Consider the following 18433-nt stretch of genomic DNA (forward strand, 5'->3'; position numbering starts at 1 on the left):
TTGCTGACAATGAAGTTATTCATTCTTATCAAGACTTTAATTTATGGACCCCTACATTACTTATATTATAAAATAAAACACCAAGTCTTCTTTCTTGCATGATAGTTGAATTTTTATTTAAATTGCAGCCAATGAATGTTATAGTAATCTCGTTAAGTTAACTTACGCTGTCTGCCAAGCAAAGTTCCCAAAACCCTGAACCCCATACCAAGCAATAATTCTTTTGAAAATGCGCGCCAATTTGTTGGAAACTAAAAGTAAAAAATGAATAAAAAGATAAAGAAAAGCATTTTTAGCTAGAAAAATTGTGTGGGTGTGTCTTCGAATTATTGTTAAGTATGGTGCCAGTGGGATTTGCTTTATTTCTATTGGTAGTTGGTATTTGGTATTTAAAGATAGACAGATCTGCAAACACTTAGTCACTAGGTAATGATGTCGGCTTAAAGTTTTCGTAGAGTTTTGATTTGGTTTTCGAATAGTTCGCTTTGTTTTAGTTTAATGAAGGTAATACATTGTGATATCCATCGTTACCCTCGGCTTAATCTTAATTAATCTTATATATATATGTCATTATGCAGTGTATTTTCTTTTTAAGTGTTCGTTTGGTTTAGCTAATTATGTGTTACCCATTTTTCCCGAAAGTAGTTTGCTCTTCAAATATTACACGTTATTCGAACTGTTCTGCTTATAAGTTACGTAATATGCCAGCTTATTCAAAGAAATCCTCAACACATAATTACCGATCTAACATATACGTAATAGTACAACAGTATTAAATGTAATTTACCTAGGCTGTGGCTTTAACAATACGTTTAAATTTCATTTAAACTGGCTTCCACCGGTTCGATAAGTTATATGGTAGACCGATCCTATATCAATATTACAGTTTAGTACGATGCTCAACAAATGTACTTAAGTCTAAGATGCGTAGTCGATCGCTGATCAATACGCTTATTAAATGTCTCTAGCTGGGCTATACACAATCGAGTACTCGGTTCAGTTATAACGATTCCAATGCCTTGGTTCCCAATTCCCAATCCTAACTCAACGTACCATTCTTGAAGCAGTTAAGAGAGATATAGTCTAACACCTAAACATAGTTTCGAGTTATACAATTCACGTTAAGTTGGAAAACACATAAAAATTTGTAGTAGATTGCTCTATATGTATATATGTCAATTATGGTGTAGTGGCTTAGATCTCTAGTTATTTTGATTAGATACTTTTGTATTTCCTTGGTGGCATCTCTTCTCACAAATTAAACGTCTTGCTTCTAAAAACAGTCTCCACTTGGCTCTATAAATTTAGCTATATCTAAACAGAATATATTTGCATAGTTTAACATCAATTCAATCCGCTATTTACAAACTTAATATCTAAATAATTATATGACTGCTCCTTGATCCTTCGTCGTGCATTTTTTTTTGGTTTATCGTCTTTGGTATACAAGATGCGTTAATCCTTGCCTGGTTATAGCCGAAGAGGTTAGATCAACATCCGCTTGTCAGTTTAGCAGAAGCGTCTGCGAAAATGGTGCAATTGAGAAAGATTCATTAGTAAAGTGTGAATTGTTGCAAGGGGGCTAAAAAACTTTCTCCATTCACGGAAAAGTTCATCGAAATGTTAGTGTAAGTGAGGCGCCAAACTAAGCAGAAATTCTTCAAATTAATGTTACTTAATTTAACTTTCATGTTGCCTTTGGAAATGAAAATGAATAAATGGCAAAGATTTAACTGCTGCCACATCCAGATGGCTGTTCCTTCAGCAAATCCTAATGGTAACTATTCAAAACTTCTGCGCCCGTCTTTGTAGATAAAAACCCCCCTTATTTCCTGATTTGGTTTTGTGTTTGGTAGCTTAAGGGTGGGAGGATAAAGAGGATGTTTTTAAGTGGATAATGTGGCATAATTCTAATGCATTGACCAACATCGCTGCCTGCAGATGACAGGTCCGATAAAGGTCTGATAAAACTTTCGCTGTTGGACCCAAAAAGTTCTTCTGTCGTTTTTAAACCTAAACAATGGTTTCAATTCCTGTCAAGGAATGCAAAACCCCCACAAAACTCCTTCAGCAGCTGCAGCCATGACCTTTCCACTCAACTTTCAACTCAAGCAATATCAATTTCGGGTCAGGTTTCGAACATTGCAAAATTGAAACTTGCCAGCCAGAGACAATAACATAAAAAGAATGCAATTGCGTGTGCGTTGAATCGATTCAAGAGGTTTCCCATGGCCGTCGGCCAAATTGACTAACACAATAACCATAAATGGTGTACACAAGGTACAGAGAGAAATTTGTATAACTATACAGGTATTCCCCTTAATGGTGCCAGAGTAGAACTCAAAAAGTTTATGAAACCGCTTAACGGCGCATTAAAGTATGCAACAAAATATTATTACAAGACTAAGATGTAAAAAGTGACTGATTTCTTTAGTTAATTTTTTTGTTTTATGTAAATATTAATAAAGAAATCTTTAAACTTTTAAATTTAAAAAATATTTTAGGGAAAGAATGTTGGGACAAAATATGTATCTGTTTCAGCACAGTTTGACAGGAATTTTAACACGTTTTATTAGAGTGCATCCCTTTTGATGGTTATTGGTTTCAGCAAGGATCTCTTACCTTCGCCTCTTCGCATGCACTATCTAGAGCTTCCCGCTGCGGTAGTGGACTGGTCGGTGGCCGCCGAAGAGGATGCGCTTGAAGGCTTGACGGAATTCCGGACTGAAGATGGTGTAGATGACCTGCAAGAGGAAATCGTTAAATCAGTGTTGAATGGAAAAGTTATAGAGAATAGAAAAGCTTAAATTTTAGTCCTCATTATCAATATAGTTTTTTGTTTTTAACTTGAAGATGGTAAAGGTAATTCCCTCTTAAAATTCTATAAATATGTGAAATATCTTTTCATAACCTCCTGCGTTGTTTAATGTACCGGATATTTAATATTTAATTTACCGGATTGAGGGTGGAGTTGAAGTATCCTAACCACAGGAAGAGCGAGGCCACGCTGTCACTGATCTGGCAGGCGGCACAGAGGGGCATGGTCAGGGCCATGACGAAGAAGGGCAGCCAGCAGACGACGAAGGCGCCGGTGATGATGGCCAGCGTCTTGGCCGCCTTGCGTTCCCTTTTGGCCTCCAGTGTTTCCTTTCGCTTGTTAACCTTCTGCATAGGATTGACGATGCTAGAGAGTTGCTGCTGCTGTTGTTGTTGTTGCTGATGTTGCAATGGGGGCTGCTGCTGCTTGGGGCGTGGCTCTGGGGTCAAAGGGGATTCGTTGGCGGCACCGCATAGTGGATGCGATTGGTTGCAGCTCGTCAGCGTGCTGGTTTTGGTTGTCATCGGTCCGGCGGCGGCGGCAGCGATTCCCTGCGAAGTTGGCGTTTGTGGCGATAGCGCCGATATCGACGTAATTGTGGTGGCATTTGACGTACTGGCCCCACCTCCACCACCACCGGATTTCGTTGATTTCTGCAGCTGCTGCACTTGTTCAAGCTGCTGTTGCAACTGCGGATCCTCCAGGACCTCCACCCCGTTGGCTTTGCACTGGTCTTCCTCGGTTACTGCCGCTGGCGTTGCTGATGTTGCGGTTGCGGGTTGTGGTTCGTTCTGCTCCTGGTCATCCTGGTCCTCCTCCTGATCCTCCTGCTCATCCTGTTCTGTCCGCTGCCCGTCATTGCCTTGGCCCGATGCGGCCGCACCGTTGACAACGGACGAGGACTTGGCTGCTGACTTGCCCTGCTGCTTGGCCAACGCCACCAGGTGCGACACGGTGGCTATCTGGTTGCCGGACGTGCTGGGTGCCTACAATGAAAGTTGGATGATTGGAGTTAGTTGGTTCCCAAGTTAATTAAATTTAGTTTGTACTTCCAGATGCTCTTGCACTTGGAAAAATATTTACTATATTTTTAAAAGGATGACCAAAGATTTTGGATAATTTGAAAAATTACAATAATGATAGATTAATAAAGTGGGTTTAATAAATATAAAGGCAATTATAATGTAATTTTATTGTTGTAAGACTTATTGCCAATTTAGAGAACCAATATTTGATATCAGAAATATTATGTGGCTGTGCATACTCGTACAGTTCACCGATTTCGGACCCGCGGATTCAAGTTTCATGAGCCAAATTAGCATTTTAAATCAGTACCCGCATTGCATTCATAAATTTATTTACTGCTCATCAAATTTCATGGCGTTGGGGCCATAAATTTCGGTAAATGAATAAAATCAGTGTGTAAATATTTACTTTCGTTAAGCTCGTTGGCCATTTGGGTCCAAAAAAGGGGCGGCCCATTCCCCGTTTTTTATCAGACCTCAGACACTCTCGAAAGGGCTGCTAGGCAATTTGCCGGATGTAACGTACATATTTGAGGAGCCCATCCTGCTAACGGCTTGTCTAGCACTAAAATTCCCATAATCACCTGTAATTTGAGCCCGGCCGTAGGTGAGCGTCGGGCGGAAGTGGCCGCAAAGTGCTAAAATGAACTTTACGTGTGATAAATTGTGTCTACTTCGCAGCTGGGCACCTTTTGCTGCCGATAACGATAATATTTAGGGATGTGAGTGGGCCATTGGTTATAGCGATAGTTTCGACAACTTATGATCGTTAAGAATGGGTTTCAATATTGTCTATATTTAGATTTGGATATGACTATTTGACTATTTTTTTGATTTATTATTTTATGATTTATAAAAAGCTAAAAAACGCACAATGTATTTGATTTTCAGCTTTAATTAGAAAGGTTTATCTACATCCATTAAAAAAAGGAGAGGAAATCATATGAAGATCCGCGTAGGGCCATTATTTTTGTACCATCTCCATTATTCTCGAAAGTAAGCCAAGTTCAATTAATGGCCTGACCAAATGAATTTTATGACTGTGATGCTGCCATAAATTATGAACCATATTGTGTTGAGTATGTAATTGGTGTGCTCGGGAAGACATTCAAATTCAGAGAAGTAAAAACTGCTGTCCCGGGAACAATGGAAAAATGGGATAAATCGCTGGACAAGAGCTTAGTTCACATCAAATTCAATGGCCATTGGCCAATTGTGTATAAACACAAAGCAACCAAATCGAATCCAATGGACATATGTGCTGGTACTAGGGTGGAACACCTTTAACCTTAATTATATGTGTTAAAAACAAAAATGTTTTATATAATTAAGAAATATACTTTTTTCTGTCATTATACCGCTAAGGATGTAAATTTCTATAATAAAAGTAGATGTTAGAGCTTTATTATTTAAAAATCTTTGAAGATAATGCAAATGTAGTGAAAATATTCGACAAAAAGGGAGAATTTGAATTCATTTTGAAGTAGATATGTACACCATGGCCCGTTTGATTTACGTTCAGGCCCACTCTAATGTCCATTTGTCCGGCGGCATTGTCATGGGCATTGTAATTGTGTTTCCCAACACAAGCGGGCCATTCGATCTGCTCATCCTTGCAGCAGGATTTTTAATATGTTTCAAGGAAGAGGAGCCAGGCAAAGCAGAGCAAAGCAAAGCAAATCAAAGCCACAGCAAATCACAGTGAAGCCAAAGACAAATCAGCAACAAAGCATCCAATTGCCAAAGCAAAGAGCGTAGTTTAATTTACAGATATCGAACAATAGAGAACAATGGTTGAAAAAATCCAGGAGGAAATGAGAAAGAGGGGTTTGCTCCGTTGAAATGCCGAGAATTTTTGCAATTTTGCACCTGCACCGAAGGACACTGAACCATTGAAGCATGCTACAAAAAAAATGTTGCATTTTCCACATTAATTTTCGTGCAGCTTTAGTAATTATGCAACTGGAAACGTAAATATCCACAGATATTTTGTTTCCATTTGCGGTTAGTTTACTTTTTTCGCGATGTTTGTTGTAGTTTTTGGCAGACTTTTTCGGTTATATTTAACGGACACACACACAACTATAATAAATTTATATATTTGCTTTGGGCCATGCGTGCAAAAGTGTGTTTGTTTATTTATTTGGTCGTCCACTTATTTGCCCAAGAGGAGGGAGACCGAATGCGAGGTGTGTGGAAGCCATTCCCAAGTAAATATTTAATCTCAGGTCCAAGATTGGGCCAGTGGAAGGGGCAACTGGGCGTTATGTTGGCCAAGCGAATGGAAACGAAAGCTGTTAGCCATAAGCCATCAACATATTTTCCTCAATTACTCAAGCGTATTGAGTGCCTTGTTAGGCGCCCCAGAATCAGAATGGGAATCGCAATCGAAATCCACGGGTCAAGGAGTCAAAGGCCCCCCAAAAGCCAACCTCTTTCACTCTCTCTCAACCTCTCTCTCTCTCTTTTCTTCTCTTGTTAACTGACTTTTGGCTCCTGTTGCTATTTTGCTTCTATACTCTTAATTGGGGAGATGTGATTTTATCTAGAAGTTTGACCAAAACTATTAAATTAAGAGAAATTGAGGAAAATTTGCGGGCGCGTTGGAATAATCTTGTAATTTAAATTTAACAAAAGGTTAGTTTTTTGTAGTTTTTTAATATTTAAATTAATTATAGGTAAATAGTTTTACTGGATAGGCATATTTCCACGCCTAAAATTGAAACTCAACAGTCTACTTTCGAATTTTCAAAATAAATAAAGATATTGTTTTATCTCATTTTTAAGATAATTTTTATGAAATATCGTTTAAATTTTAAGAATAATTTATTAAGGAAGTATGTCGCTAGAAAGAGTACAGCAAGCTTCGACTTCTATTGTTATTTATTCCTTTCTTATTTTCATTTGAATCTGCCTTTCTCGCTTTCTGTTATTTTGTCTCTGTTTCGCTCTTTGCATGCCCAAAAGGAGGTTGGGGGAGGCGTATCCTTGTCACAGCTTATATTTGACTTTGCTATTACTTAACCGGCACGAACCTGGCGATTCCGCCCCTGCCCCTTGCCACCTGCCTGTTGCCCCCTGACCTTTCACCAGTCGCCTTGACTTCGCCACCTCGTTTCGAGCAATGCAAAGGTATTGGTATTGGCCCGGCTTGTCGCAATGCAAACAAAACGTTGAAGCAATTTATTTCGGCTCTGCTCTTTTATGGCTCGCTTTTGGCCCCTTCGCTTTAATGCGTGTTATTATTGAATGTGTGGCCCCGTTTGGATTATTTTTTAGCCATAAAATCGCTGGCCGAAAATTGAAGTATATAAAATGGCCGCTAAATACAAATTTTGGGTTCGGGCCATTCTGCCCCCTGCCGACTTTCTGGCCGGATTTCTCCCTCCGAAATAAACCGAAAGCTTTGCCTGCATTTTATCGCTGACATTTTGGTCGAGTGGCGGATAATTTGCCTGGATTGTTGGGGCTTATCCTGCGGAGTGGGTTACTTATCCCAGCACTCAGGGCAACGGCTTCATTTGCAATTATCAAATTGCCATCTCAATTCTAATTGGTAGCAAGGAATCTTAGGAAATATTGAAGATGTTTTAGAGTGCCTAAAAACTGTAGCTAAATTTATATTTATATAATTTGACAAGTTATTTTTATTACAAAATTTATATTTTACACAATTATAGACGTTTTGGCAAAACTTAAAGGTTTTCCTCTGTCCTGAATACCTTTAATTTTTTGACTAGAACTATATATATACTTTATTCATTCCTCTAGAAATATGTCTCAGGAAGACAAGAAAAGGTTAATAGCACCCCCGCATCCCCTTGGATCATTATCAGGAAATGTTTCCCAAGGAATTCTCAAGTGCATATTGCTGCGACGGCTGCTGGGCTAATGAGACATTAGCTGGGCTGGAAAAAAAAGATGGCTAAGCACAGGGCTGGCCGGAGATGGGAAAGACCGCTGAAAAGGTAGCCAAGAGGAAAAATCATTTCAATCCCCTAAAGGTAAAGGTAAAACTGAGGGCAGGACAAAGGGCACAACGCAGTTGGAGTCGCATAATAAAGCGAGAAATGAGCTGAACTCTGGTGGGTTTATTTTTGGTCAACCTATCTCCCGGGCTATCTGTGTGTGTGTGTGAGTGTGCCTTTCATTAAAGTGTGCGTGTGCATTCCGGACACAGGAAGCAAAGCCCCAGATCGTTGGGCACATGTCAGGCGTTATGAAATTTGCTTTAAACCCAAAAATGCGCATTGTTTTCTGGAGTTCACTTGGAAAAAATCTGTTAAAAATAAACATTTTGTTTATTGAAAATATATTCTTTTTACTATACAAAATTTGAAGCTAAATAAATATTTTTTACTTATATCCATTTTGTTAAATTTTGTACTATTAAAATAAGTCTAAAAAGAGCTATCAAACTCAACAATAAATCTACAAGAAATCAAGAATAATTAAATTAAATATATAAAATATATATATTTCAAAACGAATCTTAAGAAAACTTTCTATAAAAATATAATATTTCATATAATATAACTTTCTAATCCAAATTTCAAGTGCCTTGTATTTTTCACATACCTCAACTCCTGCTCGACTTTTGCTATCCACATTCGAGCTGCTAAACTCGGTGTCCTCAACGGTGTTGACGGTGTTCGTTGAGTTGCCATCGACCAGACCCAAAGCCCTGCCCTGGGATCCAGGACCTGAGACGCCCCCGGCACTTCCGGTCTTGGTCTTGGCCGTGGAGAATCTGCCCAGCCGTAGACGCAGTCGATTAAGTTTCGTATCTGTTGCCGCACCACTCTCCGGCTGTAAGAGATAGAAAGATAGATAGCAGGATGAGTGAGAGAAAGCGATAGAGTCCTCCTCTAGTTGTTGTCGGCATTGATTTTTGCGCCTTTGACCCCGTGTGCATGACTTCAAATTAAATTCATACTTCTTCGCACAGCATTAAAATGAATAACAAAAGAGCGCCGGCAAATTTACATTTTCGGCTTTTTGTGCCTTACGCTTCAATAAACCGCAATTTGTACGCATATCCAAGGAAAAACTTCCAGGCTGAGCCGAAGGATCCGATCTGATCCTTTTTTTTAGGCTCTCCAGTTACCATATGCATATGTAAGTGGGTTGCGTCCCGTAAATAAATTGTGTGTATTTGTTACAGTCACCCAAGAACATCTCCCAAATGGCCCACTTGGTCTGACCGCCCGACAGCTCAAAATAAATTTCACGTTTGACTGCTCCCAGCGCTTGACCTCTTTGATTTTTTCCCAGCCGCGTATCCCTTTTTTCGCTTTTCTTTGCTTTGGTAGTGTATTTTTTTTTTCTGGGGGACAATGAACTTCGACTTAGCCAGGGTTCAGTTTTTAAGAAAAATCTAATTAGCTTCTATTTTTGGTTTCGTTCTAATTGGGGCGTCTGAAGAGAGAATCCGTAAAAATAAATACTTAAGAAAGTATTTAGATACTTCAGGTAATCATCTTCGCTATTAATATTAAATGCTGAATAATAAGATTAGGGTATTAAGTAGAATCTGTTCTTGCTGATATAGAATTTGAAACTTATCAAAATAAAAATCTTTACTGAAGTTTAATAAGGTAAATGTAGAAGAGGAAATTCAGGTACAGAAATATTATAAATATAAGCTCTCTACTTTTTTGCTGTGTTAATTTGGGACTTCAACTTCTAGGAAACTTATTGATAAAAACATCAGAAAATAAATAAGACTTCAATCGTTCGTTGTTCTTTTATAAACTGCAGTGTATTTATGTTTCGATGTTCTGATTTTCTAAAATATCTCCCATGTCTTCCCTATTTTTGTCGCCTTCAATCCCACCAAATTAAAGTAATTGAGTAGTCCAACCCTTTGCCATCGGCCTCGACGTCTTTGTCCCCATCGCCTTCGACTCCGTCTGTTGACCCTTTGGCAAGTCGATATTGCTTTAAATAAATAAAATTATGCTGATTTTGCCGTCGTGTGCGGAAACTTCAACGATGGGGTGAAAGGAAAAAGGGCTCTGTTCCAAGACGATGGTGATCCAAAAATGGTGTGAATATTTGCGCAAATAGTATTAAATGGGTTTACAGCATTGGCCCCATGCGTGTGACCTTCATTTTGTGGGCCGAAAAACTGAAGGAAAATTGAGGGCCAAAGTCATCGTCAAGTGTCTTGCGGGTAGGCACAAAGTTCGATGAAAACTTCGACGGTCAGACAGCTATAGCTTATTAAATATTGAAGAGTTTAAGCTTAATTAGGCACAAGGAGAGAAGGCGGTAAAATGAGATATCCCAGTGGGAGGTTGAAGTCTGTCCAAGAATTAATAAATAACATGCTTCAAGTTTGTTTAAATTCTGCCAAAGCTGAAAGCTGGTATTAAATTTCCATTGCTGACTAAGGAGGAAAGCTTTTTATTGAATCTTCACCTAGATAAATTCCTAGCCTAGGAGAAAAAAGGAACCATTATTGTCATGCCAAGAAAAACAATTGCGAGGGAAGTTTCCTTCGGGGAAAACTAAAGTATCTACGCACTTGTCTGTTACTTAAATACCAAAGCAAACATGGCCAACACCCACACACACATATGTGATAAGAGCGATAAGAGGTCTCTTTTCAGCAGTTTGGCAATAACGATAAGGATGCGGATACAACCTCGGCTCAATGTGAATTTTATGCAGATGTGCTGTCAGCCGACTGTTTTTCTGTGTATTTAAGCGTTTGCATAAACGATACACTCATTCTCTTTTGGTCCTTTTAGCCATTTCTGGCACTTTGGCTAATTTATGTAAATTGTTTTCTTATTTAATTGTTTTTCTTGCCGAGACACATGTTCAGCTTCCGAAAGAAATGCGTGCGTACGTGTGTGTGTGTGTGTGTGTGTGTATTCAATAATGTGTTTTCATGCGATTTATGTTGGTCCTGAGTGTGACAAGAATGCTCTGGTATTAACTACACTGGGCAACAAAATTTATGCCTTCAAGAGGCCAAGGGTCCCGTTGCGAAACAAGCTAGGCAGCTAGGCAAAAATTAAAATAAATCCGCAATAAATAACGGCCAAATCAAATGCAAAAACTTGGCCTCAACAGATATACCAGAGACTGCATTTTGTCCCTTGAAAATAATTAAAAATTTGTGTGTTCAGATTTGCTTTAATATAGAACGGGTAAAAAGCCATAAAATCAATTTTGTTTTAATTTTTTAAGATTTTTTCAAACATATTTTTTAAGATAAATAAGTTTTCATTTTATTCATTTATTTAACATTTTTAACTAAAAGTGCACTCAGAACATTTGCTGCTCAGTTTTGCTGTTGGTTTTGCTGAGCATCTTTCCTTTCAGACACAAACACGTCTTAGTTTGTCGCAGATGGCGAGTTGGCCAAATATGCTTTTCACTCATGCGATGTCGGGTCTTTGACTGTTTTGTCACATGTTTGGCTGTGAAAATAGTGTCAATATCTAGAGCAATCAATTCTGAGATGTTGCTGTAAATGTGATTGTGATGAGTTGTTGGTCTATTGCCCTTGGGCCATTTTGGGCCATATTCAGCCAGCCTGCCTTCTATGTTCGATTATTAATAACATTTGCTGACCAGTCGCGCGCACATAATGCCAATAGCTGAATTACAGATAATACCTGCTTGGCTTAATTGCCATTTCTATCAGTTAATTGCAAAATCAATGTGCGTGTCCGTGTGTGTGTGTGTGTCTGTATGTGACCGGCATGAAAATTACATTTCAATTAAAAATACAAATATCCAGTTACATTTCGGGGGAAAAATTAGGTTTAGCCATTGATAGTTACATTTGTGAATTCGATTAGGCCGCTTTGTGCCATCGAATTATTTAACAATTTGCCAATAAACATACCGAATGCAAAGGCAATTAGCTCGAAATTTATGCTTTCTAAATCCTTTTTTTTACAAAAAAAAATTAAATATAAAATCGCAGCGGGTTAGAAGCGAATGTATACCCTCGTCAACGAGCAGGAAAGCAATTTTCGATTTGAAAGCGTTTAGTTATCAAGGAATGAGAAAAGGAGAAATAAAACCAATGAATAACAAGTCGCAGGCTTAATGCCCTTTTCTGTTCTACAAAACTGGCTGGATAACCAGGAAAACGGGGAATCTTTTCAATTCGATCGCAGGGTCAACAGAACTGGTGTAAGGGATATATCAGATGTGTGTGTGCCGGGTAAATATATTCTAAAATCAACAAGGAGGACAGGGTGGACCTGGCCAAGCCCGACTAGTGAGTGGCACTAAATGGATGTGGATGTGGGTGTAGATCTCAGGGTGTGTGTGTACTGTCGGTGTGCGGGTAAGTGTGTTGACATGTAACTAAAGCACGCATGTGAGGCTGGATTCGGCCGGACATCAACGGAGGACATCGGTGCAGGACACCGGGGCAGGACATGGGACAGGACATGTGTACGAATGGCAAATAGTGGACAACTTGCCTTGTTTGCGCATTGAATTTGTGATTCCAATGACTTTTCGCTTTAGCCAGGGTGATATGCACACACGTGCCTTTATACAGATGTGGTCAAGGCAATAGTAAAGAAAACTGGTAAGGAGAAGCCAAACCATTATAAATGAAAAACAAAAGTAAAAGAACCGATGGGATGAAATTTAAGTAGTTGCTGCTATTAACAACTAGTTTCCAAGCATTTCCTTAAGAATGCCATTGCAATTTTTCAAATTACCACTATTATTTTGACCTCAACTGTATGCAAAAGCGCATGTGTTGGTAAGTGGTTGCAAACATTTTTACGTCAAATGGTCATTTTCAATTTAGTAAGCACTAAGCTTAAGCTAAGTAGCAGCCTGCCAGCAGGTCAAGCCAAGATTGAAGAGAAAATAAATAAAAAGCCCCGAACGAAAAAGTCAGTTAGAGGGCAATCAGTATTGACCAAACTCCAGATACCCTATCGCGTGTTAAAAGTTAAGCAAAGTCAAGCGGAAGATTCTTTTGCGGACGAAAATTAGTTTTTAATTTCGTTGATAAACAACTTGGAGAACTTGTTGAAAATTCTTTTCTTTCGAAGTGAAAACAAAATTACAATTTGGCCAGACTTGCCTTGCGAACACATCCTGTGCGTATTAGTTTGACCAGCTGGCGCATTAGGGCAAAAACTTCTGGCCAAAAAGACTTTTACGCACACATACACACACACTCATACTCTCAGACATACACACTCGCAAGTCAAGACAAGCTGCCACTTATCGCTCAACTTTCGGTCAAGAAGGCTTTAATGTCCACGTGGCGTATGCTTAACTTAAGCCATAAACTCTCTCTTTTTCTCTGCTCTCTTTTTCTTTTCTTGGCTTAACCAATTCCTTTGCATTGCATATTTCATTACTTGGGATGAAGCTGGCTAATTAGAGCCCCCATTCCCCCTGGGTTTCGACTGAGTATTCTATGCATATTTAAATTGGATTCATAAGGTCATCATGTGCATAGGAATTTCAGAACGTTGCCTGCGGTTTGGCCTTTGACTGACCCTTGTGGCCCCGTGGAAGTTGTGGCCTAAATGGGCGCGGTTTGGTTCGATAGAGGGCGTAATTGCAATGGCCAGCATGTGGCTTTAACTTGAGATGTGAAATTTGATGGAATACAGGGTGCGCCTTAAGATAGTTTACTCCGCAAATTGACATTAGCAACCGAGTTTTCTGATTCTTAGAACTCTTAGTAGTTATTTTATAATTTCAAATTGTTTCTTTATAAGAGTTGTTTTTCTAATTTAATTTGAGGAATTTACTCTCCATTTTTGATTATTTTCTCTAAAAATTTAAATTCTTTAACTTGGTAATCTACCCTTTATAAAACCCATGTTGACCCAGCTAAAGCTACACTATGTATGCCATTAAAGCCGGTCAATTACGTCCGTCAATCAATAACGCTTATTGAATAGGAAGACTGCACTATACCTGATTATTATTGACCGCAGCATCGACAGGTCGTGGTCGTCGGCGATGGATGCGTTTGCGGGCCGTTTGATAGATTTTCCAGTACAACGCTAGGATGACCAGCAGCGGCACGTAGAATGTGCAACAGGTGGCAAATACCTGTTAATCATGAGTTAGGTTGATGTTTAATAAGCGCCTGATTAAACGAGAACCATTTGATGTTCCCTCACCTGGTAGGATACGTCCTGTGAGACCATGCACTTTTGCTGCTCAATGCGTTGCAGATAGTCAGGATCCTTCCAACCGAATTGTGGTGCCAGAGATACTATTACCGCCGCCGTCCAAACACAAAAGATCATCATAAAGACGCGATTGCTGGTCCGGGAGTGGATATAATCGATATTGGTCACCGCCCAATAGCTGCAAAAAGTTTAAAGTAAGTAGATGAATAAATATGCGAAGCTATTAATCACAAATCACATTAATCACATTAACTATTTGATAATATATCAAAAACAAGACTTAACGTATCGTTTGCTTTCAACAAGAACCTTATTAGGTATAAATAAAATTCGATATATTTATTTTTAAACATTACCCACTTGTGTTTCATTTACAATTGTGGTCACTTAAGCATGCTCGCTTAGTTACTCCATTATCCGAATCCACAAAAATGTAAATAAAATGCTGCATAAATCTAGGCGCTGCCAAGCATACGGATACAGATACACACACATACGGGAGGCACACCAACACTGTTACACAGACCCATATGGCAGGGCGACAAAGTAAAAAAACGTGTTCGATATTCAGTTTCCGTCTCACAGTTTCCCGTAGCGTTTTGTAACAACCTTTTTTGTTGGTTTTTTCTATTTGCCGAGCGGTCCAAAACATGTTTTATGTATGCCAGTGTCAGGGTGTTGGTGTATATATCTGTGACTGTGTGTTAGTATATGTGTATCTATGTGCGAGACATTTTTAAAATTTCCATTTTCCATAGCTACACAAAATAAGGTTAGTCTACTTTTTAAACTAAATTTGTTAAGAGAATTTTGAAGGTTTGTTCTCCAATGCTACCAAAAATTCAGCTCACATTCTTTATGCTTGGTTTCTACTTTAAGCCCAGTTAGTCCCGGATTACATGATTTAACTTTTCTTAGAAGTGGCTATTTTCGGTCTTGCGTGTGAGGGCATTCCGCATTCGTTTAACTCGAATCGAGTTTCTCTGTAAGCTAGTTTCCGATTTGGTTTGGGTTGAACAACATTCCTAAACGAGTTTTTAAAACCCTACGTGGTCGGCAACACACTCAAACACATATGTAGGAAACGGCTCTATAAGTTGAACTATTTGGGGAGCGTGGTGGATAATGTGCTCCTAAGGCTGATGATGTTTGTCATTAAATTGCTAATAGCCAGGGGAGAAAGTGGGAAAATATTTATTTACACGGAAACAAAACGCGGAAATTACTTTACTTTGGAGGATATAGAATACAAGTGTATGAAAATATTACGTTAAAGTAAAGAAATCTTTAATCCTTTCTGAAGAGAACCCAATGAAAATTTTATTAATTTTTAACTTGGCTCACCCTTTCTTCTATACAAAAAAGTTGTTTAAAATTTTGTACTTGGCATAGACAGAGGGATGCTGTAGAGGTCGCGCTTGAAGCTAAAAATATGTTTCTTCTCATCTGCGTTGCGGCTTGTGGGAATTAACGCCAGGAAACCGCAAATTTCAAAATTTCTCACATGCTAACAAGGAACTGAGAGAGAGACTGGAGATTCCTTCATTTCTGTGATGCCGCGCTCTGACCGCAGAGCTTTAAGTGGCAGCCAAAGACAACATCGACATTGGCCGGAGCCACGGCAAACACATGTTTATGTATTAATTAAATGCAATTTGCATAAACAAATATTATTTTGCCTTGCCAAGGAGGCAGAGAAAGTCTCTCTATCTCTCGTCACTGTATGTGTGTGTGTGTGTGTGTGTGCTCGTGTAAGTTGAAATCAACAATTAAATGAGTTGACTAAGCACTCGAAATGAGCCATAGATGGGATCTATATAGGAGCATGTGTGTGTGTGTGGCAAGGGTAAACCGATGTGAAGTGCCCTTTCGGCCATAGAGCATAATTTAATTTGTCTACAATTGAGCACTTAAATGACAGCTTTATAAATATTTGCCAATGGCGCTGCGTGAAAGCAATTAAGTGTCACTTAATTGTGGGAATTCCAGCCAACTAAATCTTCATTAAATTGCATTTTTCATGTATACTATAAACAAATAAGCCGATCACTGCATAATCATACCCCCCCCCATTGTATTGGATTTCTCTCGCGCATCACGCATACGCCATGTGTGCTGCGCAAATAATAAATAATAATGAATGATGATGACTGCTGATGGCCGATGACTTATGTCTGCTATGAATCTGACTTACTACCGAAGGACTGCTCCATATAGCTTGTCCTCTGTCTAGGACAACTTCGGTGGACCAACAGCCGGTCCATATCAGCCTCCTTTTCCAAATTCATTAGCATAATATAATCGACTTCAAGTTGCCAATTTCGATTGACTGCTTAAAATTAATGGAATTTTGTGATTTCGCTGTCAGTGCGCGCTGCTTGAATACATATTTATATGTTTTTGTATATGTATTTATTTGGTGTTTTTTTTCAAGAATACGCTGAAAAGAGGCTTTTGAAAAGAGTCGCTGTGCCGTGCATAGGCAATGAAAAATCCATGCAAATTAATAGCGAAACCTAATAAAGTGTCTGTCATGCTTTTGTCAAAGTATTGCCGTGCCGCAATTTATATAACTCATACGCGAAGCGGATAATAATTTGTTATAGACTGAAATATGCCCGGCGGCTTAGTCTGACGGTTAAATTCAATTGAATCGAAGTCAATCAATTTGTGCTAGTATCTGGCGACGTTCGTCGCCAAGTTAAGTTGAGTGATGAATTATAACAATTTATTTGTGAGCCAAACAATTTAAATGCGATTTTTCCATCATGCTCTGTCTATGCTGGAGTGTGTATATGTTCCTTTTTCTTTTTTGGTCATGAGTGTGTGATAAATGTGCGGCAGTCGAGTGTAACACTTTTTAATGCATTTTAAAATTGCGCGCCTAGCACACAAGAAAGTCATTACGGCTGCCTAACGCGAGGAGTAAATTGAAAGAAGGCAATTGGTTGGGGGATGGCTTTCTAAGTGAAGCGTGAGATTTTCACTTTACTTACTCACTTAATGAGCCCTCATTTGAATCATCAATTTAATCATTTTGTAAAAACGTGTCTCTTTTTATTATTTGTCTTCAAAAAGTTATCTTTTACAAAACATATTTACACTAAGATAATATTATCACACATCTTGTTATTAACATTAGAAAACAAGCTTTTAAAAAATGATTAAAAATATGGATTTATGTTTTTTCCATTTAATTTTCTATTATCATCATCCCATTAAAATGTCCCCAATAGAGCGTAATGAAAATTATTTTTCCACGCGGCCACAAACTCATTAATACAAATCCATTTAGAACAAAAGGCAGCGAACACGACTGGCTTTTTAAGCTGTCCATAATTAATTGAAATTTTATATATTGTCAAGTGGCGACAGTCAATATTTATCTACGCATCGGATCGCTTCATGGGCTTTTTTGCAATTCCCATTTCAATGCATATTTGATGCCTGTCGCCTGCTGTTTGCGTTTTATGCTTTATGGGTTTACTTTTTTTTGCTCCTATACGAGTATATATATAGGGAAGTGGGGATATATATATTCTATATTTTTTTGTTTTCAAATTTGCCGATGTCTACCCACAGCTAATCGATTGCATTACATTCGAAATCAGCTCAGCGTAGAGCAGTGAATAAAAAACAAAGGCATACACAAAAAGTTGATTTTATTCACCTGCGGCTGCCCCTTTTTGGTCGTCGAGTTTTTGTTTTTGTTTTGAGAACAACGGAAAATGGTCGGGCTGATGGGTTCACATGTGCTGGTAATAGTTTTGTTTTGTTCTAAGCCCCTGCGGCATCTGTGGCATGATTAAATTTTTGTAAAACTACTTGTTCTCCTTTCACATTCAACAATGGCCGCAGTCTAACAATAGATACGTCTCCCATTTTCACCTTCGAATATTGTGTGTTCTTTGCCAGGCTGATGGATTGTAATTAAAGTCATGAAACATGGAAAATCAGAAATCGTTTTTCGAAAATAGAAAGAGGTGAGAGATCTATAATTCTGAAGTTGGTAGGAAATGTTAAATATAGCATAGCTAAAATCTTTTAGCGTAGTTTTTCAACATCTGCTGAAGGGGAAAGACAATGTTAAAAATGTTGTAAAAGTGTTCTATAGGCAGCAAAAAGGCTTTCAACCCAAACCTATCTTAATACAACGATTTTAGTAAAAAAAATTAAAATAATCTCGTGGAAAAATCATTTCACTAATTTGTATTATCAGTTGCCTCATGTGAAAACTGGGATTTAATATATAAATGTGGCAAAGCATCGTGTGATTGGCATTTAATCATATCCATTTTTTGTTAAAATAACAAACCGCAGTAATTAAATATATTTTTTTGCTAGCAAAAACAATTAAAGTCCAATAAAGCATGAATAATGTTAAAATGAAGTATTTTTTTTTTTGAGTTTGCCTACTGGAGGTGTCTTTACTTCTCAAATTCCAC

General features: G+C 38.4%; 1 protein-coding gene across 1 annotated transcript in view; it reads right to left on the reverse strand.

The window, feature by feature from the left end:
- Positions 1-70: 70 nt before the first annotated feature.
- Positions 71-18433, reverse strand: part of LOC108111939 (5-hydroxytryptamine receptor 2A) — a 46032-nt gene continuing 27669 nt past the window's right edge. The window contains exons 6-11 of the mRNA XM_017221609.2: positions 13977-14166; positions 13768-13905; positions 8422-8652; positions 2956-3804; positions 2623-2744; positions 71-1522 (exon numbers count right to left, since the gene is read on the reverse strand). Of these exons, the coding sequence (XP_017077098.1) occupies positions 2646-2744; positions 2956-3804; positions 8422-8652; positions 13768-13905; positions 13977-14166 (1507 nt within the window). The 3' untranslated portion in view covers positions 71-1522; positions 2623-2645. The remainder of the gene's footprint in view (positions 1523-2622; positions 2745-2955; positions 3805-8421; positions 8653-13767; positions 13906-13976; positions 14167-18433) is intronic.

Source organism: Drosophila eugracilis, unplaced genomic scaffold, assembly GCF_018153835.1.
Source record: "Drosophila eugracilis isolate 14026-0451.02 unplaced genomic scaffold, ASM1815383v1 contig_90, whole genome shotgun sequence".
Taxonomy (NCBI): Eukaryota; Metazoa; Arthropoda; class Insecta; order Diptera; family Drosophilidae; genus Drosophila; species Drosophila eugracilis.